The sequence below is a fragment of the Podarcis pityusensis genome (genome assembly GCF_964106645.2).
Source record: "Podarcis pityusensis genome assembly, chromosome: 14".
Taxonomy (NCBI): domain Eukaryota; kingdom Metazoa; phylum Chordata; class Lepidosauria; order Squamata; family Lacertidae; genus Podarcis; species Podarcis pityusensis.
This window is the reverse complement of record NC_138039.1, coordinates 18,381,645-18,404,436: the sequence shown is the minus strand read 5'-3', so window position 1 is coordinate 18,404,436 and position 22,792 is coordinate 18,381,645. Positions and strand designations below refer to the sequence as shown.

General features: G+C 45.4%; 1 protein-coding gene across 7 annotated transcripts; it reads left to right on the top strand.

Annotated features, from left to right (window-relative positions):
• The first annotated feature begins 713 nt into the window (after positions 1–713).
• Positions 714–15,044, top strand: DECR2 (2,4-dienoyl-CoA reductase 2). 7 transcript variants are annotated; one of them, XR_013979609.1, is made up of 11 exons: positions 779–804; positions 4,831–4,944; positions 7,278–7,346; positions 8,018–8,069; positions 9,280–9,415; positions 10,282–10,406; positions 10,667–10,760; positions 12,027–12,131; positions 13,529–13,746; positions 14,299–14,348; positions 14,448–15,044. XR_013979609.1 is itself a non-coding variant. In XM_080982045.1 (10 exons), exons 2-10 carry the CDS (start codon positions 4,847–4,849, stop codon positions 14,480–14,482), a joined length of 903 nt encoding a protein of 300 aa, XP_080838171.1. In that variant the 5' UTR covers positions 714–858; positions 4,831–4,846; the 3' UTR covers positions 14,483–15,044. The 7 variants fall into 7 exon arrangements, 6 of the variants coding, with proteins under 6 accessions (XP_080838171.1, XP_080838169.1, XP_080838170.1 ...); XM_080982045.1 differs by lacking the exon at positions 14,299–14,348 and having other exon boundaries at positions 714–858; positions 13,529–13,717; XM_080982043.1 differs by lacking the exon at positions 14,299–14,348 and having other exon boundaries at positions 13,529–13,717.
• The last annotated feature ends 7,748 nt before the right edge of the window (positions 15,045–22,792 follow it).

Below are 22,792 nucleotides of genomic sequence, written 5' to 3'. Positions count from 1 at the left end.
CCCAATACGTTTCTTCACATGGCTGAGCCGTTGCCAATGTAGACAACATTAAACTAGTTGGGCTATGGTTCACACTATATGAAATATACTCAGAGTCGAGAGTGGATTTCATGCTCTTTATTCAGCTCATAGTGGTGAGGAGGAATGGAAGCACCCCCAGAATGTCTGCTTTATATACATTATTTACACAATGGGCCCCACTGATTGGCTAATTCTGGGATTCTCCTGTAGGCCAATCAGGTTGTGGATTCACTTCCACCTGGAGCTGGATTGGGTGGCTCCTGTGAACCAATCAGCCTGCTGCATTCTGGATCCTATTGTTCTAGGACCAATCAGACTGCTGCATTCTGAATCCTATTGTTCTAGGACCAATCAGACTGCTGCATTTTGGATCCTATTCAACTCAGTACATAACACTATACCTTTAAAGCACCATTTCCCCCCTCAAAGAATCCTGGGCACCGCAGTTTCTTAAGAGTTGCTCAGAATTGTACCTCTGAGAAGGATAAACTACATTGCCCAGAATTCTTTGAGGGGGCGGCGGGAAATATGCTTCTCCGTTTACAGCGGTCTTTATGCAGGGTTGGGGGCTTTTAAAACAAAGGGGGGAAACGGCCGAGGCCTAGAAGTCCTGCCACAGCTGTGTGGAAGGACCACGCCAAGGCAGAAAAGCTTTACCAGGATGGGGACGACGAGCGGCTTTGCTGCTGCTGCTGCTGGGTAAGAGAACTACGCATCCCACAATGCCCTTGGGTGGCCGAGCGCCTCCTGGCCGGGAACTACAATTCCCAGCATGCTTTGCGGGTGAGTCGTGCGCGCAGGTATACTGTTGTTCTTACGAAGTCCGCGGCTGGCCAGGTAAGTGAGAGGCGAGCCGCCTGAGGGGATTCGGCAGCGGCGGCGTTAGGACAGCCCTGAGCCCCCGAAAATAGAGAGAGAAAGAAGAAGTTAAGTAAAGGAAGGCGAAGAGGCCGCCCCTGCAGCGTTTCGGGGGGGGGGCGGATTCCCAAATTTGAGAAAGCTATTCAGCTCCCTTCCCCCCACAACATGTGGGGCTCCAGCGTCAATACTCTGTAATCCTGGAGCATTAATCCTAAAGCAGTAACACTTAAAGGCATTGTCACTGTTTGGTTTATAGACTTCCCCCACCACACATCCTTAGAAAGGCTTCTCAAAAGGTGATTTGCATTGTTTAACATGTGCAGAAAAACAGTAGCATGCTAAAAACAGCAGAGTAAAAAAGAAAAAAAATTCTGATAAAAGCCAAACTGTATTAATATTTTTATTCTTATTTTATGGACCTAGATACCCCAGCCTTCTAGAAAGCCTTCCCAGAAAGTGATTCACAAATTATTTACCCAGGTATCTAGATAAAATAACAATATAATGTCCACGGTATAACGATAAAATGTGCACAGTAGAAAGGGTTTGTTATAGAAGCCAGCAAGCATGCATGTTTTTTTAAAAATTAAAAGTTAAAGTACAGTGGTGCCTCTGGTTATGTACTTAATTCGTTCCGGAGGTCCGTTCTTAACCTGAAACTGTTCTTAACCTGAAGCACCACTTTAACTAATGGGGCCTCCTGCTGCTGCCACGCTGCTGCCACACGATTTCTGTTCTCATCCGAAAAGTTCTTAACCCGAGGTGCTATTTCTGGGTTAGCGGAGTCTGTAACCTGAAGCATATGTAACCCGAGGTACCACTGTAATCCTAAATAGCCTTGCTGAAAGGAAATGTTTTAAAAGCACTCTTAAAAGCAGAAAGGTTTTGATGGGTTTGCTTAGGCAGCGTTGCTGCACATGGGTGCCTTACGAAGTTTATAAAGCAGGCAGAATACTTAGAGCCTCAAAGAGCTTATAGACTGACATTGAAGGGGAAAGACTAATGGGGGAGTTACGCATTCTTAAAACCTGGTTACATCTGCTGGAGTAGCATAGAAGCTGAGAGACTGAGCAATGAATCTATGAGTTTGAATTTCTTCTGTGCTATGAATTGACTACTAGGCAGCCCATTTGCAGTATGTGGGGGAAGAATACTGACTTGCCCTTACTGGATTGTTGTGTAAGGATTGCACAACTAGATGAAGCCTGTGAAGTGCTTCAGATGTGATATAAAGGTTAAGCTGGATAATTCATTAACTATCTACTATTAGTTAAGCAACGCCATCCTTAAGGATGAGGATTGCCTGAGTCCTTCTAACCCAGCTGGATTGCTTAGATCAGTAGTCTTCAACGTTTTCAGACCCAAGATCTGCTTGGCAGGGGGTTGGACTCGATGGCCCTTGTGGTCTCTTCCAACTCTATGATTCTATGATCCACTTTTAACCCAAACATGCATTTGGGAACTCCTTTCTTAATATCTTACCATATATTTGCATGATGGTAGTGCTCCTGCTGTGACCCACCTTGCATCAGGCTGTGACCCAGTAGAAGACCAGTGGCTTGAATTGCCTGGAGTAAAACTATGGGTTGACCCTTGTGTTGCAGAGCTAACTGGCCTCTGCTAGAAGTTCGGCTGCTGGTCCCAATCTGTAGTACATTCTTCCAGTAAATATTTGGCAGGTATCCTTGCTTTTGTTTTTTTAATCTATAGTTTATTAGATATTTTCACTTTATTGAGGTAAAACAGTACAGTCTCATATTCTCTCCCCAACTTCCTTCTGGTTATAGCATTTTCTTTTTTAATGTTCCGTTGTTTGGCAAGTAGTACAGGGTTCAGGCTCACATGCTCAGATAATAATTAGGATAAATGAGTGTCAATGCTCAGCTTTAGTCCCAGATTAAAAATTGCTATATTGGAGAAGTTTCCACCTCCGTTGTGCCTTCAACTTCTAGATATGATTATTGCTTGGTGGGGAGTTCCATAAATGCACTGGAAGTTAGTCTTCTTATGTAATTTGTAGAGCAGGATTTTCTCATGGGCTGGTAGGTGTAGTTTTGACTTCCAGTATTTTTGAAAGAGTGTTTTTTTACACCAAGGGGCCTATGCAATTGTTTATTTTTATTTTTGAGTAGCCAGTAATATTAGAGGTTGTTTTGGATGTTTCTTATATTTCTGTGTTGCTGCACACCACCCTGAATTTTATGAGAGGGTAGTATATAAATTAAATAATTTGGTGGTGGAGGAAGACAAATAAACCAAAAAGGATGCTAGAGATATACCTGCCACTGCTTTCTGGAATGCATTATTTGCTAATATCCAACCATTTTCTGATAAGCTTGGCAGGGAAAGCTTGTTAGAGCTGAGGGAGCTGAAAATGTTTAGCCAGGGGAAGAGATAATTAAGAGTTGATACATTAGCTGCCTTCAAATATTTGAATGGCTGTCACATATCTGATGAAGCAAATTCGTCCTCTGTTTATTAATTTAAAGCATTTCTACCCAACTCTTCAGCCAAAATGGTTCCCAGAGCAGCTTATACTTCAGTAAAGGAAACCAAGACAGTAACTCCCTTTCAGACCTGCGGTCTAGAAGGCATGACACAAAAAGCACTCCTAAATTTTAAAAACGTATGTGTGGGGTTGGTGCAAGAGTCAATTGGGGGCGGGGAGAGAATGTGTATAGCAGCAGTTGCCACAAGTGAAAATTGTGTAAATGGGGGGCCACGGCACGAGACTAGGGGGCCACAGAGGGACATGAGAAGTGAAGAGAACAGAGAAGTGACGGAGAAAAGAAAGAAGAAAAAAAGAAGTTGATGTTTCTTTGCAAGAAGTGCTCATAGAGCGACATAGCAGCCAAAGTAACTTTCAGTCAAGAAAAACACCATTTTTGGATAAAGAGTATAATATCTAAAAAGTTTCCATAACTTTGGGATAAAGCAAAATTGTTTTCCATGGCATTTCCTACTTTGTATTTGGTAGAATAAGGGTTCAGTAGTGTGAATTATTTACTCAGCCTAACGCAGAATCACCTTAACATAACGGACAGAGATGATCTTTGGTTATCCCTCCCGGCAATAGAACTGGATATAAAAAAGCCTTTTTTGTGTGTCATCAAGCACAAGGATCACATTGATACAGAAATGGTATAAATTTTTATTTACAGATAGGTAGCCGTGTTGGTCTGCCATAGTCAAAATAAAAAAAATCCTTCCAGTAGCACCTTTAAGACCAACTAAGTTAGTTCTTGGTATGAGCTTTCGTGTGCAAGCTTTTCGTGTGGTATCTGAAGAAGTGTGCTTGCACACGAAAGCTCATACCAAGAACTAACTTAGTTGGTCTTAAAGGTGCTACTGGAAGGATTTTTTTTATATAAATTTTTATGTAATTGTATTTGTATACATTATAAAAAATTATAAATAAAACATGCTCTATTTACAAACAAAACATTTAGATAGCTACCTTTCTACTGGTAGGATGGGGGGGGGCGGTCACAGGAAGGAAACAAGGTCGGAAGGGGGGCACAGTTGCAAAAAGATTGAGAAACACCGGTATATAGTATTGAGTGTTTTATCCATGCACATGGTTTTTATTACAGTTTATTAAGAGCATTTTTGTATAAGAAACTAAGTGCATAACATTAAGTTCCAATCTTTTCATTAACAAACTCACATTTCCCCCTAATTATTTGGAGGGTATGTGTGCATGTTAGACTAGAAATGATAATTTGAAGTTGTCTTCAGTTCTATCAGTCAAGAATGAAGCTGCTTGGCCATGGGTAATCTTGGATATGAAGTACACCTCTTTGCCTCCCAGCTGTTTCTTCGTAGATCAGGTCTGCTGGCAGCATGTGCTGGGCATAGTGATCATTATGTAATTTGGGGCTGTATGGAAATATTGCTGGTTCTTTCTCCCTCTCAGGACTTGTGATGGCTGTGTCTTGTTTTCTGCAGAACTGTCTTGGAAGTCATGTCCCAGCTAGGCTTTGCTTGCCAGCCTCCTCCTGATGTTGACACTGATGACTGTCTTCCGGAATACTCCTACCTCTTCAGTCCAGACATTCTCAAGTGAGTACTACCAAGTGCTCAAACACTGCTTTGAAACCTTTATCTAGATTAATTTACCCTGTGCAATTTTCATTCCTCACCTCTGCTATGTCTACCTCCTCATCTGCTCCTCTTGATCTTTGGTGTTAGTCAATTTATACTTGGTGTTGGTATATTAATAGTGATGTGTTGCTTATTTTAACTTGTGTTCTTTTAAAAAAAAGTGAGTAGGAGTGGGAGTAGCCACAAAACAGTGTGTTTTGTAAAAAAATAAAATATTAGGAAGATGTGAGGTGCATCTTCAGAGCTCAGGAAATCATCTTTACTGAGCCCTCCTTTCAGATTTTGTACCAACAGTTTACATGTTGTCAAAGATAGGGAAATGTAACATTTTTAAAATACTGTCAGAGACATATTTAAACTAGAATAAGGTACACGTGGCATAAAAGATGAAGGGCTCAAATATCTCCCCCAGAGGCAAAACCGATGCATCATAAGATGGATTTCGTGCAGTTTCAGTTTATCTTTTTATACTATCCTCTTCATTCCCTGCTAGTATAAGCCTCCTTCAATCTTGGAATGACTGTTTGCTTTGTAGAAATATGTCCATGTCTTAGGCCTGCTTGGAAGTACATTGCTCTCATCTCTAAAGATTTCTAAAGGTGCAATTTCTAGTCACTGCCTCTTTACCAGCAGCAGATACAGTGTGCTTTTTATTTACTTCTGAGAATTCATATTTTTCCACTCAAACAGAATTCCTTATTAGGTATGTGTTTATGCCACTACTTGCAGCAAAACAGGTATTCTGTAGCAGCTGAAAATGTTGGATGGTTTTGCCTTTTGAGGGCTCATGCAGCTGAATTGGGCAAGTGGTTATCTTTTTGCCTAATCTACTTCACGAGACTCCCGTGAGGCCTCAATTACTTTCAGTACAAGCGTGACAAATCAAGACTGACTCTTAGCATATTAGTAAACTGTCTTCCTTTTTTTAAAAAAATAATTTTTATTAACCGACCTATCAAATCACATCACATAAATTCCGAATTACAAAGCCGAATTTTAAATTTTTGTTGAGGGGACCCATATTTCAAGTTCCAAAAGGGGATTCCGATCATCTTCTTGCTGCTGCGTTAATATCCACAAATCTGTCCAAATAATGTTCATAATTCTATCCAGTCCTATCTTGCTGTTTCCACATCTCATCTTGTTCGTATATTTTTCTTTTTTTCTTTATGATCTCTTCTGATAATCTCCTTAAGCAGGTAAACACCAATTATAATCTTGTGTGAATTTTTCCGTTTGTCCAATCATCATATCAAGATGGTTTCCATATATCATCACTTTCATAAATAACAGCACTCTTTCCATCATTAGTCTCGCAAAACTGTCGCCTTCTTTTGTCCCTCTGAGGAGGCTCACCCACAATATGAAAACAGATCTGTTCCTCCTCCCAGACATAAGTCTTTCGACAGAACTTGCCAATATGGCGACGCTATTTTTTGCTGCGTCATTCCAATGCTCTTATGCTTTCCACGATCTTCTTGAAACATGCTTTGGTTAGAAAATTATCTCCACACAGTCTTAAATCCACAGCTTAAGTCATTTAAATGGCATTTCTGACTTGTGACTTGTGGGGGGAGGATTCTTGGTTAATCACATAGAGAAAAGAAAGGAAAGTTCCCCCCCCATCCAGTCCCGTTGCCAAACATACCGAGCCTTGGTGTGTCTTCTCATGATTTATTCCTGTTCCTCCGACCCGTCTTATTTATCAGAGATCTCTTCAGTTAGCAGTCTTTACTCCCCCTTCTTCCTTGAAATATGTGCATTAGCTTCCACCTAATTGTTTCTTTTGAAGTTGCTGCAGCTAGAGGCGCGAATCAGAGACAGCGTCCAGGAGCGCCGAGATCCGCACAAGGGCTTTCTGCCTAGTGCCCCCACCCACTCAAATTCGGGGGTGGTATAGGGCACAGCAGGCAAGGGCAGTCCCCACCCACCCACTTGGGGGCGGGGCGGGAGGCTGTTTACTCCCATCACAGTCTCTTAATTACCTCGTGTGGGTCGGAGAGATGTTATTGTCAGCCATCTTCCGATGCGCCCCTAGTGGCCCCTCAGTAAACTGTCTTCCTATTTCAGACATGCATTTCATAGTACAAGTGGCATCTGCTAAGTGGAGGATGCAGGAAACCTCTGGTCTGCCTGGGACTGATGTGGTCTGACCTGACTGAATTTCCCTCATTCCTCCTTTTTTTGTATGTGTCACGATCTTCACTGATGCTGCTCTTTCTGAACGTGCATTATGAAAAGTCTATATGGATCCCACTTGCCATGGTTTCAGACGTCTTCTTTCTTTCTAGGGGCAAAGTTGCATTCATCACTGGCGGCAGCTCCGGCATTGGATTCCGCACAGCTGAGATTCTGATGAGGTATGGACACTCTGGTGCGGGAGCAGCTTGGCTTTACTTAAGCTTGCAATGCTTTTGGTCTCTGCTGTATTCTCCTGCAGCAGCCACCAGCCTGTTCCTAGGAAGCAAGTCCTTCCTTCCCTTTGCAGCTGCATCCTGCTTCATGCCATTTGTGTTTTCTGCAGCTTTTCTGCAGATATGTGTCCTGTGGTGAGATGTGCCATGGAACTGCAGCCATTTGGGGTTCTCTACTGCATATATCGGGACGTATCTCTGCATTTTGCATGATCACTGCAGGAACGCCCAGTTGCCATGTAGCAGCCTGGTTGGAAGGAAAGGTGACAGGATGTTATCAAGGAGAGTTGCCCCTCCCCAACACACACACACACACACACACTTGTGAAAAATCTGAATGCACAGCTCCACATCCGCCCACTAAGCATAACCAAATTAAATATACAAATGACTATATCTAAAACCTATCCAAACTGCACAAGTATTGGCCAGTGTTAATACCTGAGCTTTATGGTTTCTGGGTTATCCAATCTGATGGCAGGTTGCAGACACACATGGAGACCACACAAGCATACTGAATCCCCACGGCTGGTAGCAGAGGTGTGTCTGAGTAGACAAGCGAGTGATGAGCACAAGGTGTTCTGTGTCACCCTCACCATCTAAGGTTTTGCTTGCAGGCATGGCTGTCATACTATCATTGCCAGCAGGAACCTTCAGAGGCTAACAGAGGTGAGTGGACAGGAGACTGTTATCCCTTTCAGATCCCTTTCAAATCAAGGCCTTTGCAGAGGCACTTCTGCTGGAGTCACCTGTCTCAAGCAACAGATTGGGGAGGTGTTGAGGATGGTATAGACCAGCGGTTCTCAAAACTTTTTTCTCTGGGCCACACTTTCAGAATAAAAATTTGCTCGCTCAACACCAAATTTCTTATTGATGAGAAATACATTGGAAAACAACACTGGAAAGTTTAAACACACCTCACTGAAATGCTTAAATGTTTCTTTGATTGCCCTTGAATCTTCCTGCCACACTTGCCACCCTCTCCAATGTGGCCTCACCCTTGACAACCACTGGCATACACGGAAGACAGATGGATCTGATCTGTGGGCACTCCTGTGCAAGGTCTGTTCAAAGGAAGAAAAGTTTCACAAGACAATGGATTCCTTCTTTAAGTTAAGAAAAAGGTGGTAGATAAGAGAACTCGTGAGTGAGGCCTGAAGAAAACTTGGAAGCTGGGTATGGAGGGGAGAGCATCCTAAACTGTGTTTCTCTCTTAGGACAAACTGCCCCACTAACCTCCGTCTGCCACCAGCCAGCCCCTACTTACCTGCCTTCTTACATTCAGTCTAGGGATGAAACAGCCAATCAGCTTCCTTCTCCTTAGTCTCAGGGTTGGCCTGGTAGAACTGAGCAGGGGGGAGAAGGACAAAACTAAAACTAGTTGGCTCTGTCACAGACTGTGATGCCACCTACTGTTGGTCTCCCCATCTTCCACCCAAATCGTTGCAGAAATGCAGAGAATTGAGATTGGGGGAAATAAGAAATGTAGGGAACAAAAACTCCATTATTGTCTATCTACAACTGAGATGTGGTCCCTCCCGTGAATATTCGTTGTCATCTTAAATGCTGCTGGGTGCACAGCCCTTAACATACCACATCATAGATTCTCAGAGGTGAGCCTGTGTTTCCACGTAAGAGGTACCTGAAACATTTCACAGAAGCCTTTTGAGAACCTTCCTAAACAATGCAGTATGTTGATGAAACCAGGAAGGGTTTCCCCATCCAACAGCACAGCAGGTGCTTAACATGGAAATCTTGCACTAATTCTTGACACAAATCCCTTTTCCCAGTCTGTCATGCGTCCAGCTCGCCATGCTGCGGCAGGAAGACAGAAGAAGGTGGTCATTTATTACCGAATATTCTTTTCCTTTTTTTATAGGCTGCCAAGAAACTGTCAGCAGCCACTGGCCAGCGATGCCTGCCCCTCACGCTGGATGTCAGGCAGCCACAGATGATCATGGCAGCCGTGGATGAGGCCCTCAAGGAATTTGAGAGGATTGATATCCTTGTCAACAGTAAGTTATTTGCGTCAGCAGAGGACATTCATGGGGCGTACTGCTAGCCACCTGTCTGCAAGCTGGGAAAAACTGCTCACTGTTGCATGCTCTGGGAGGGTGATCTTTGAGGGTGCTGGCAGGGCTGTTTTAGTAGTAGGCCAGGGATAGGAAACATTTTTCAGCCCAAGGGCCACATGACCTTCTGAGAAACCTTCTGAGGGCCATATTCCAGGGGTGTTTTGCAGGGGGGCAGGGACAAAAGTGGGCAGAGCAATGAACGTAAACTAGATGCTCTGCAAACATACACTCTCCCCAGCTGCGCCCCCCCCCCCCCGGTAAATCAAGTAAATAAATAAAAAATACTTAACTAAAAGTAGAAAAAAACCCAGAACATTTGAAATTGAAAGGCTCACTGAGGTCACTTGAATGATGTTGTGGCGCATTCTAGCAATGCAACTGGGAAACTGACTGAGCAATAAGCGTGGCTTCCGCAAGCGGGCCAATCACGTCGCAGATAGCTCGGTTCTGGAACAGGACAGGTGGTTGTCCTTCCCCTTCACCGCCCCCCCCCCCCCAAATCCTGGCTACACCGATGCACATACCCCTCTCTTGCTTGTCCAGGCAAGCAAGAGGCATCCTCGAAGTTCAAGTTCAACCCAGCCAGGCAAAAGCAGGGTCATTGAGGGGTGTGGCTTGGGGCCAGATAAAGGGGTCCTGGAGGGTTGCATCACGAACCTAGGCTGGATGTTCCCCACCCCTGTAGTAAGCAGTGAAATGGGGTGGTTTCTGATGCCACAGTGGGCCCATGGCATGCCCTTGTACCAGCCACGCCTGCCTTGCCATGCTGATTCAGTCTCCAACTTCTCTCTCTCCCTTGTCCCCAGATGCTGCTGGAAACTTCCTGTGCCCAGCCAGTGCCCTGTCCTTCAATGCCTACAAAACCGTGATTGAGATTGACACCTTGGGAACATTCAACGTCTCCAAAGTGCTGTATGAGAAGTGTCTCCGTGTAAGTTTCTCTCCTCCATCAGAGGCTTTTCTCCCTGCGGACAGACTTTCCTCAGCTCCTGTGCTCTAGGGTCAATTGCCCTGGGCAGGGGTGGGGGGAGCTTTTTTTTAACACCTGAGGGACACGTTCCCTTCAAGAAAAGAATGTGGGGAAAGGTTTCTATTTATGCCAGCTATGTTCATTTTGGTTTGTGTCTCCTGCACTTGCTGTTAATCCTTTCTGTCATTGTTCCCAGAGCTGACTTTATTTTGTTGATCTAGGACCATGGCGGAGTCATTGTCAATATCTCGGCAACCCTAAGCTACAGAGGTCAGGCTCTCCAGGTGCATGCGGGGACAGCTAAGGCAGCCATAGGTACCGTAAGCAATTTGGCTCCACTTCTCAACTACACCCTTAATCGAGTTTTATTCCTCTCCCTGTCCCTCCCACCCAAGTGGAAGTCATGGTGTTCTGGCACCACCTACAGTCTGGAAGAGATGTTGCAGCTTCCAGATTGAGCAACAGAGAAGCCTTCTGGCCCACAGTGATAAGACCACTTCTAGGACATGGGTGCCCTCCCTGTCTGAATTTTTAAAAGAAGAGTTGCCATCTGCAAATGCATATAGTTTTATCATATTGACTGTGTCTGGATGTAATGCTAAGCCATGGTTTGCTGTGTTTTTATTATGTTGGAAGCCACTCAAAGTGGCTGGAGCAACACAGTCAGATGGGCGGGGTATAAGTAATGAAAGTATTATTATTACTACTACGGTGAGCCTACAGCAGTGATTCCCCTCCCTGGCATGGCAACAATGAAGTTATGGGAAAGTTCTGCTCTAGATTAATTGCAGTTCAGCATGTTGTCTGAACTCCAAACAGTGGTTCACCTTAACTTCAGTTAGTGAAAACAAGTTTGACATTAGCTCATTTCGACAGTTTGTCCAGGTTGAACCAAAATGGTTAATCAAAAACAGAAGCAAAAGCTCAAGTCAAACTTGCTCAAGTCAAACTTGTAGCTGTGCTGGAGGAGGAAGGGAAAGTGTATGAGTGCTTGGCTCGTGCTCCTGGCACTAAACCAGGCTTCCTCAACCTCGGCCCTCCAGATGTTTTGAGACTACAATTCCCACCATCCCTGACCATGGTCCTGCTAGCTAGGGATCATGGGAGTTGTAGGCCAAAAACATCTGGAGGGCCGAGGTTGAGGAAGCCTGCACTAAACCATTAACATCTGAATCAGCCGAATGTCTTGTCAAGGGTTTTGCAAATTCAGCTGGCTTTCATTCATTGTTTTCTGTGTGGTGGGTTTCACTATTTCTTTTCTTCTTGTGAAGTGCTGAATGTCTTGAGAAATTCTGTTTCTTTTGCTTCTGTTTATTGTCCTAATAATATATATATTTTTAACACACATACATGCAATGTAATTCTTCCCTGTGCAAAAGGAGAATTCCATTCCAGCTTGTTGTGAATAGGGTCTCTTTCAATCACCAAGAGACTGGCAGAGTTGATGCGGGGAGGATTGTGCCTTGTGAATGGGCAAGAACCAGATTTAGATTTGATGACTTTCCAGTTCTTTCTAGTGCTGTAATTCTTAGCTTTTCAATATTTGTTCTTGATCCTCTCTGACTGTCTTCTCCCTTACAGATTCAATGACAAAACACCTGGCTGTGGAATGGGGTCCTAATGGAATCAGAGTGAATAGCTTGGCGCCAGGTCCTATTTCGGGTACAGAGGGTCACCGCCGCTTAGGTAAAGCATTAAATATAATTTGAAGTGCTGTCTGTGTGATTTACCTGGAAAAGAAACAACTGGGGAGACCACCCAGCTATGAAGGTCACTGGGCAACCTTGGACCAGTCACCTCTCTCACAAGGTTGTTGTAGGAGTAAAGTGTGGGAGAATGCATGCCATCTTTACCTCTTTGGGGGAAGAGCACAGCGTAAATAAATTAAAGTAAATAGGCATGCCTATACTATCCATTAGAATTTCCAGGGTGGATCGTTCATAAGAATTAATAAAATTCAGTAGATGACTTGAATCAAGACTTGTTAGACTGAGACTCGATGAACTTGCAGTGAAACACTTCCAGCAATCTTCTGTGCCAAGCAGGGAATCGGACAATATGTTATTTATACTCAAACATCATGGAGCATTCGGAGTTGCTTTTACAACAGGGGTGGCTAAGAGGGGTGCAGACCACATGCATACATTCGGACTGCCCCCTCTCTGCTTGTAAGCCAATCAGCTGAGGAGAATGGGGGTTCTCCCCCATTGCAGCTAAGCAATGGGGTACAAAAGGGAGGGAGAGAAAAGAAAGGCCATTTTTAAAGGGGGGGGGGGCTCTCCTCCTTTTGAGGCACCACCATTGGAATAAGGTCTTAGTGCTTAGGAAACGGGAAGAAGTTCTTCAGGAGATGTTGGGCTTTGTTCTTTTTTCGTGGGCTTCCCAGAGTAATTTGGTTTGCCACTGTGAAAACAGAATCTTGGTTTAGATGGCACATCTGTACTGAGGGACCTGCAACAACAAGGCCTTACTGTTAACGTTTAAAGCTCTGAACAACTTGGGACCAGGTTTCAATTTGTATTCTTCTACAGTGGTACCTCGGGTTACATACGCTTCAGGTTACAGACTCCACTAACCCAGAAATAGTGCTTCAGGTTAAGAACTTTGCTTCAGGAAGAGAACAGAAATCATGCTCCGGCGGCGCAGCAGCAGCAGGAGGCCCCATTAGCTAAAATGGTGCTTCAGGTTAAGAACAGTTTCAGGTTAAGAATGGACCTCCGGAACGAATTAAGTACTTAACCTGAGGTACCACTGTATGCTGGTTTTCATGTTGCATTTTTTGTTTTAACGATACTGTTTACGATGTACACCACTTAGAGCCAGTGTGGCGCAGTGGTTGGAGTGTTGGAGTAGGACCTAGCAGTCCCCACTCGGCCTTGAAGCTCCCTGGGTGATCTTGGGCCATTCGCTCACTCTCAGCCTAACCTGCCTCACAGGGCTGTTGTGAAGATAAAATGGGGAGGGGGGAGAACTACATAGGCCACTTTGAGCTCCTTGGAGGAGAGGTGCACTACAAATACAATAAATAAAAACTATGTGCCATTTTGAAGCAAAGACATTGCTTTCCTCCTTCTTGTTTTTAGTTCAGCCTCACCCGGAAGCACAAAACCTCTTTCGGAATATCCCCCTCCAGCGGGTGGGGAACAAGACGGAGATTGCCCATAGCGTCCTGTACCTGGCCAGCCCCCTCGCCTCGTACGTGAGCGGCACAACCCTGGTGGTGGACGGTGGGGCCTGGATGACCTCCGAGAACAACTTCCCCGCACTGTTGGGTATTGCCTCACACTCTGCTAAGCTCTAGGTGACGTTTCTTTCCCCCTCTGTGGGACTGGAAGCAGGGGCGTTGCTAGGTACTCAAATAAAATAAAATAAAAATAAAGAGGCTGCAGGGCCATGGCGGGGTGGGGGGGAGTGCATGTGCTGCGGTGCGCACATTTGCACTGAATTAGTACATGCTCATGTGTCTGTATGGATGCAAACACACTTTGCAGCATGCTCAACAGCCCATTAAGAATTGGAGAGAAAAGAAAAGAAATAGTCCTTTAATAATAGGGGAGGGAGGAGCAGGGTTATCCAGAGAGCCCAGCACAGAAGACCTGGGGCCTGGCTACCCCCTAGCAACGTCCCTGATTAGATAGTTATAAAGCAGGCTTTGGGGAACCTTTGGCCCTCGAGATGTTGTCAGACCACTACTCCCATCAGCCTCAGCAAGCATGGCCACTGGCCAGGGATGATGGGAGTTGTAGTTCAGCAACATCTGGAGAACCAGAGGTCCCCCACACCTGCTGTAAAGGTCCATGTGTCAAGGAAGCCACAGTCTTCAGGTGAGAATTTTTGTCGTGTGCCCCTCCAGTGCAGGGGGAAGCAGAAGATAAATTGGAGGAATGACAGTAGATCCACAAGGTATTCTGATTCTCAAGTTATTTTAACATTTGCAACAATTTCAGCCGCTTGCTTTGGATTCCATCTCAGTTTTTCTCCAACCTCCTTTCTCTCTTACAGGCGTCTGGGCTACAGAATTAAAGAAAGAGAAATGAAACATGACCCTGGGAACCTGACGGATGGGACACTGCAACTTCAACGCTACTCTCCGCAGAGCCAAAGGAGTCAGCCACTTGCCTCCTCTAGCAACAAGATAACTTTTAGACAACAGTGGTAATGGTGCTGTTTGAGATTGATGCTGGGTGCAGAGGCTAGGAGGTTGCAGCCTATTTTATTCTCACCTAAAAGCTTTCTCTTGAATGCCCATGAATGCCTTGGGTGGCACAAAACCGTTGTCTGGAGTGGCAGCCTGGAAGAACAGAGATTTGGCTTGATTTACATTTAAACCTTGGCATCCTTTGCTTTGCCTGTGCTCTTTACCATCTGAGCCTTTTCGTCAAGGAAAGGGAGGAGTGTGTCCGTCCGTCTGTGTTGTGTATCTGCCCCTCCAGCCTGAATCCTCTCCACCTCTAATCTTCATGATTCTGGACCAAACAGGGTGATTCTGCACTTTTTTGCCAATGCTCTTTATTTTTCTGTTAGGGGAAATACCTCTCTCCCCATCAAAAAACCCCAACATTCATCTTTTTTATCTAATAAATTCCATATGCAATCTTTGCTTCTTGCTAAGCTTGTACTTTCAGTATTGGTCTGGTTCCTAATGCAGCATGCTTTTCCTATGAGACTCTCTGCTCCTTGAAGGAAGAATTCATTATTCCTCTCGACAATATTGTACCGCCTTATGCTGTGCTCCCTAAAATGGCACTTTATGAGTTGCAGTCAGCACTCAAAACATGAGCTGCATTTGGGTGATCACATCTTGGTTTAATAAGCTGAGACATGCACAAGCTTCATGAACCCACATGCAAACCCTTTGCTCCAGCTCCACTGCCCTTTGCATGAGAGGGGAGAAGGCTTCGGCTAACCATGGTTTCCTGTTACATCCAAACCCAGTTAGTGACTCTCAAACAAGCTGGAATACAAAACCATGGTATAAAGTTGCCTTCTAGATCCTGGCTGTTTTGGAAGCCGCCAACCACAGTCTCCTTGTTTGGGTGTAACAGGAAGCCGTGGTTACCTTCAGCTTCCTGTCTTGTCCACTCATAAAAAGGGGGAGTAAAATGGGATCAAAGGGGCTGTATATGGGTGCATGAAGTTCATTTTTACCTCATCATATCAAGCTGAGATTTGATCATTGGAATAGGGCCTGTGTTGGATAAATGTGCTACATGAACTTTATTAGCATTTATTAATCGCCTTCCACACATGTCTCAAGACATATGAACAGCGAATTAAGTCCATTTTACATACTTAGAAAGTAATACTACAGGTATTTGTGTTTTAAACTTAGTACATTTCTTATAAAAACAATCCACACACACACAAGGAACTGCAGATCATAAAAAATAAGCGGAGCAGGCTCTGTTCTTGGTAAAGCCCATATCATAGCTGTCAACTTTTCCCTTTTCTTATGAGGAATCCTATTCGGAACAAGGGAATTTCCCTTTAAAAAGGGAAACATTGACAGCTATGGCCCATATATTGCCTCAAAAAAATCCATGAAGGCAGCTTTGCTTCCTTTGGAGTCAGCCGTAAATCCCCCATCCTTGGAGTAAAAGCCATCTGAGCTCAGGGGCCACATTATCTCATGCACAGCCTTCCAGGGAGCTGTCACACGTGAATGGTGGGTGGGAGCAGAAAGTTTCTAATCACATGGAGGTCTCCCTTGCTTGCCACTGAATGAACTCAAAAAACCCCGATCCCTTTTCTCCCCTTCATGCCCTCCTACAATGGAGAGGGACAGGGTGCTTGCACTGTGTGTTTGTTCTTTGCTGTGATGCTGATTCTCACCAGCATTTCTGCTCCTGCCCACCACCCGCAGGCAAGTGAGGAAATTATGCAATTGCTATTGATTTCGGAGATTGCTGAGCAAAGTGGCAGAGAGAGGGAAGTGCACACGGATCTTAAGCTCCCTTAAGTGTGTCCTTTAACTGCAGTTTCCTCAATGAGCCCTGTGGAGCGGGGGAAAGGGAAAGCTGCTGGTTAAAAACTGATTCCTACTAACGCTACACCACACACACACACACACACACACACACACACACACACACCAAGAAAACACTACTTAATAACTTAAAAGGCCCCCAGCTACCTTGTCAGGCAGTCATATTTTTATTGCTTGTAGCCAATAGTCATTCCAATATGGGCTGTCGCGTGGAAGATGGAGCAAGCACATAGTTGAACGACGGAAAACACAGGAAGCAGCAACAGCCACTGACTTAGATGGCTTCAAAAGAGGATTGGGCAAATCCATGGAGAGGGCAATTGATGGCTGCTAACCATGATGGCTATTCACTGCCTCCACGGTTGGAGGCAGCAGCACTACTGAATGCCAGATGCAAGAAACCACAGGAAGGGGAAAGGCTCTGGCTTGCTGGTTTGAGAACAGGATGCTGGACTAGATGAGCCATTGGCCTGATCCTGCAGGCTCTTCCTTTGTTCTTAAGCTTGTTTTCTGCTGCTCCAGAAGGTAGGACCCAAACCAATGGGTTCAAATTACAAGAAAGGGGCCAACTAGACATTTGAAAGAACTTTCTGATGGTAAGAGGTGTTTTGACAGTGGAACGGACCACGTGGGAAGGTAGTGAACTCTCCTTCGCTGGAGGTTTTTATGCAGAGGTTGGGTGGCCATCTGTCAGGGGTTCTTCCGCTGTGATTCCTGCATTGCTGGAGGTGGACTGCACAACCCCTGGGTGTACCTTTCAACTCGACAGTTCTAGGATTCTATGAATATTAATAACAAAAAAACCAATCCAAAAGTAAGTTAAAACATATCAATTTTTGGAACTGCAAAATATCGTGGGTGGCACTGTGGACTTGCTGATCAGAAGGTCGTGGTTCGAATCCCCATGATGGGGTGAGCTCCCGTTGCTCGGTCCCTGCTCCTGCCAACCTAGCAGTTTGAAAGCACGTCAAAGTGCAAGTAGATAAATAGGTACTGCTCCGGCGGGAAGGTAAACGGCGTTTCCGTGTGCTGCTCTGGTTCGCCAGAAGTGGCTTAGTCATGCTGGCCACATGACCCGGAAGCTGTACACCGGCTCCCTCGGCCAATAAAGCGAGATGAGCGCTGCAACCCCAGAGTCAGTCACGACTGGACCTAATGGTCGGGGGTCCCTTTACCTTTTAATTATTGTCATGGGGCAATGGAACTGCAATGGCTCAGCTGGTAGACCATTAATCTCAGGGTCATAGATTCAAGCCCCATGTTGGGCAAAGCATTCCTGCTCTACAGTGCTATGATTCACAAACATACCATGAAAATAGTTCTAAAAACAGTACCAAAAGAGCAACTAATAAAAGGATTAAAAACAATACAGAATGAACCCGAATCATTTAGATTAAAAAGAGATTTCCTTGACGCTTAACTTGATTTGAATCAAAACAGCAGCAATAGCTTTTGTCACTGTGTTCAAACCTATTGTATAGGTCAGAGGTTTTCAACCTTCTTGAGCCCACAGCTCCCTTGACCAACTACACTCTTTCTATGGCACCCCTGTGGGGCTCAGGAGCCCAGTTATGTCACCCCTTGCCGGCAGATTCTCACCCTTTTTTGAACATCCTCCCTTGTGGAGTGTTCCCTCAGCCTCCTCTCCCCTCTCCTTGGAGTCCTCTGGGCAGCCATGGAGCTGCCTTGTCCCACCCCAAAGAGAGGGGACTATAGCCAGGGTTGCTGCAACAAACAGCTGTACAAGCCATTGGGAGGCAGAGACACAAGAGGGCATCAGAGGAGTGAGGGAAGGAAAGAAGGACAGAGGCCAGTGTTGCCTGCGTGCCCCTGACCAACATTCAAGGCACCCCAGGGTACCATGGCACTCGGGTTGAAAACCACTGGTATAGGTCATAAACTTGTCTATGATTGTTCAGCAACCATCTAATTTTGAAATCATCAGATTGACCCGGAAAATTATGAAATGAGTTAAGAAATTCTATCCCTGGGTGAGTTGTGTAAAAGGCCAAACAAGATATAGTGCACAATGTATTTGATCCGGCCTGATCTGTGCACACAAAGGCCTGTTCAATAATTTACTCCTCAGGTATTGTATGGACATAGTTTGGAATCTAAGCAAAGTAAATGCATCTCTAACGGGGGGAAACAAGTTAATCCCCACAGATAAGCAGCCCTTTTATAGCTTTGTTAATAGACCTGTTTACTAGGCACTCGCTTCATTTCCAGGGCTGGATTTTTAATCTCTGTTCACATTACATTTATCCCAAATGCACATTTATCCTTGACTTCTTTTTAAAAATACTGGTGTTCGCTGCATTGTTTCTCACACTTGGATAGCTCAGTCAGTAGAGCATGAGGCTCTTAATCTCAGGGTCATGGTTTGGAACCCCATGTTGGGCAAAAGATTCCCACATTGCAGGGGGTTGGACTAGATGACCCTCTTGGTCCCTTCCAACCCTACAATTCTCTGATTCTATTATTCTAAATCTGTTTCACACCGACTGGAGTCCTTAAGCTATCCCTAATCCATATCTAGGCAAGGTACATAGGGTAAAGACACCCCCATCCCCTCTGGTATGTACACAAACAGAAACAAATCTGACACTGATGAATGTTTTGCTAGAGGGCACAATGACCAGAAGCTATGTGTGGTACTGTGGTCCTGCCCACAACCAGTGGGAATGTCGGTTAACCTTCAGCAGTTGTTGCCCACACCCTTTCACACATACCTTTACTTCCATGAGGACCAGGAACTTAAAGTGTTCTTTTCCTCTTAAAATATAGTTGAGGGTTTTTTTGTTGTTGTTGTTGTTAAGAATCTGAATTCTCTCTCCAGCACTGCTTCTGAAGAATTAGGGCATGCAGATAGTCGTGTTCATGAGGCAAGAGCTCATTTACATGAAGAGCCATACTTGAGCCTACCCCTCCCCCCCCCCGCTCTCTTCGTCATCCTCATGTAACTCCCGAGGGAAGGAGAATGAGGCTTAAAAATAGTTTTTGTCCTGTAACCTCCTGTATATTATATCTTTGTTGAATTCCTGCCTCCTCTTTTCTTGCGGCTTTCACACATCCATCAGTGAATGTTTAATCTTCTTGCTCTCAGTAAAGAGACCTGCTTTCTTCCTTGTTCTCTGTGTTGTCTTCTATTTACCGTACTTTTGGTTTTTAATATTCGCATTTATTCTTAGGACTAAATGACGTCAACAAACAGGACTTGCCTGGTGCCAATGTCATTGGCCTTTAATCATGCCTGTTCATCCAGGCATTTGGGTCTTCATTTAACCCTAATGTAGAATGATTCTGGCCTGACTTGGGGCTCACCTCTTTAGGAAATTTCCCTGTTTATGCTTGCTGATGGATGGAAACTTGATGATGATGGAGGGGTTTTATTCTCCCCTCTGGAAGGATGGCGAGATATGAGCCCATCAGTTATGCCAAATGTGTCCCTCCAGGTCTCTCTCTCTCTGGGGTCATGGACTGGCAGGATGCAGAGGGATGGTGGAAGGAACCAGCTGGGGATCCCCCAAGGGAATAAGGCTCAGAGCCAGGGGATTGGTGGTGGGGGGACGACGAGGCGTCAGGGTTTAGTGAGCAGGAAGAGGCTGGGGCAGAGGGCAGTCCAGACTCAGAGGCAGGAGAGGAGTGGGGCCAGGAGACAGAGATAAGATAAGCTGCTGAAGAACCCAGGGAGTCCCCCTCCTGCTTCAACCAGCTCTCGTCCCCCTGGTGTCCCAGAATATGCAAAGAAATGAAGAGGGCGGAGCAACGAAAGACAAGGTGACATAGCTTAGACTACTGGGGAAGGAACCAGGGGTAGAGCCTTAGGGAGCAGTGGGAAAGTGGAGACCTCAGTCCTTACAACTGCCTCATTAGGGCAAGACGTGCTGGAAAGAGTTGCTGGGGTCACGAGGCCTGAGCTGTTTTGTTTTCTTTGAATAAAGAGTTAACTTCACTGATGCCAGGTACTTTTTATGCTGACCTATGCCTGACTCCGGGGACGTGGGTGGCGCTGTGGGTTAAACCACAGAGCCTAGGACTTGCTGATCAGAAGCTTGGTGGTTCAAATCCCTGTGACAGGGTGTGCTACCGTTGCTCGGTCCCTGCTCCTGCCAACCTAGCAGTTTGAAAGCATATCAAAGTACAAGTAGATAAATCAGTATCGCTCCGACGGGAAGGTAAACAGCGTTTCCGTGCGCTGCTCTGGTTCGCCAGAAGCGGCTTAGTCATCCTGGCCACATGACCCAGAAGCTGTACGCCGGTTCCCTCGACCAATAAAGCGAGATGAGCACCGCAACCCCAGAGTCAGTCACGACGGGACCTAATGGTCGGGGTCCCTTTACCTTTATGCCTGACTCCAGCTCCTGACAGCTGGACCTTGGAACACCCCTTCTGCAGCCCCCCCCCCCGCCCCTCACCTGCTCTGCTTTGCACCCTCTTTGAGTGTTTTTACCTGGCCAGAAAGTGCCCTTGAACTGAGATAATCCCTCTCGCTTGCCCTGATGGACAAGCGAGTGGGCAAGTGGGTACAGAAAACGGCCTACTGTACAAAGGTAAAATTCACATTTGTTGCTCCACCCACTTTTGCCTCTAGGCCCACCCACCACTGGCCTGCGGCCCCCCCAGGGAATGTGGCCTTCAGACTGAAAAATGCTTCCTCCCTCCCCACCTCCCACCCCCGACTTAAGCCATGCTTGTTGTAGGCAAGCAATGCAGTTGCTGCTTAGGACTGCGTAGTGAGTGGGCAGGTTTCTGCCTGTCATTCTTCCTTCCTTCGCATGGAAGGTTGTCAAGTGAACCGTTGCTAGGCAATTAATCCATCCTCCCCTCTGTGGCCAATGGGATTTCTCAAGCTGGCACCCTGCAGCACTTCCTACTACTGTACAGAAGCCCTTGTAGCTATAGCAACCAGCAGGTGATATGATAGCATCATCCCCATCAGTGCTTTCAGGATGACTAGGCTTGGGTGGCAGATTTTCAAAGCATGTCTTTGGGTGGCACCTGAAGTCTCTGGCAATGCAGGTGCAGGAGCCCACACGGCCACAATCAATCCTCAGAACATGCAGTATGAGTTCAGGTGGTTTCTGCACAATCCTGCAAACCTTTGCTTGTCAGTGGTTTTCATTAAAAGTAATAATTTAAGAAGCCAAGGCAAATGTAGTGGCTGTTTTACACACAGATTTGGACTTCAGCATCTCCAATGAGAACGATCAGGCAGCATGGCAAGAAAGCTCTGCTGGAAAGATGCTCCCAGGAGAGTGTTTAAAAACAAGCTAATGAGGACTTAGCAAGGCAGATAGATCTATCAAATTTGATTCTCTCATTTTATCATTTTTCCAGTCACAAATTCAGTTCTGCAGCAATTTGCAATCCTCATGGAGATTCACCAGCATTTTAGTGTGACTTTCTCCTAATAAACACATTGTCATATGAAATATTCCCTAATAAACACATTTTGGCCAGACAATTACCTCTACTATAGCATCTTTTATGTCATTTTCACTAATACGTGATTTTTTATATGCACATATTAGTGAAAATGCATTTTAGCATATGCATATATATATATTTTGCATACTGCATCGCAAAATCCAAAGAAGTGTGAACTTTCAGCCAGCAGGTTCTCCTTTAAATGAAAACCGAACCAAATTTGTCCTTCATCTCTAGTCACAGAATACTGAGTGTCTGTTGGTGGAGGGGTGCTGGAATGGAGAGTTCAGGAAAAGGGCATGGCTGGCTGGCTGGGAGACTGGCTGGGACCTTGAAGAGGCGCATTCCCTGTGAACCGCCCTGAGACCTCTGGGTATAGGGTGGTATATAAATTCAAACAATAATAATAATACTGCAACAACCTGCTACAGGTCCCACTTGTGCAAATTGAAGGCAAACTTTGCCTGGAGTACTCTCTGGAGCATGGGTAGGCAAACTAAGGCCTGGGGGCCAGATCCGGCCCAATCACCTTCTAAATTTGGCCCGCGGACGGTCTAGGAATCAGCATGTTTTTACATGAGTAGAATGTGTCCTTTTATTTAAAATGCATCTCTGGGTTATTTGTGGGGCATAGGAATTCATTCCCTCCCCCAAAAAAACATAGTCCAGCCCCCCACAAGGTCTGAGGGATGGTGGACCGGCCCCCTGCTGAAAAAGTTTGCTGACCCCTGCTCTGGAAGTTCCATCTGCTGGAGCTGACTCAGTGCAGCTGCTGCCCCTCACCAAAAAAGCTCATCTGCTCTCCCCCCCCCTTATCCCACCCCCAAGGGGAAGGTGGGCTTTCAAGACAAAGCCAAGTCTGCTTCCATTCCTCTGCAGTTTGAGTGCTTCTTCAGTGGAGGAGAGAGGAATGACCCACGTATTTGACTTA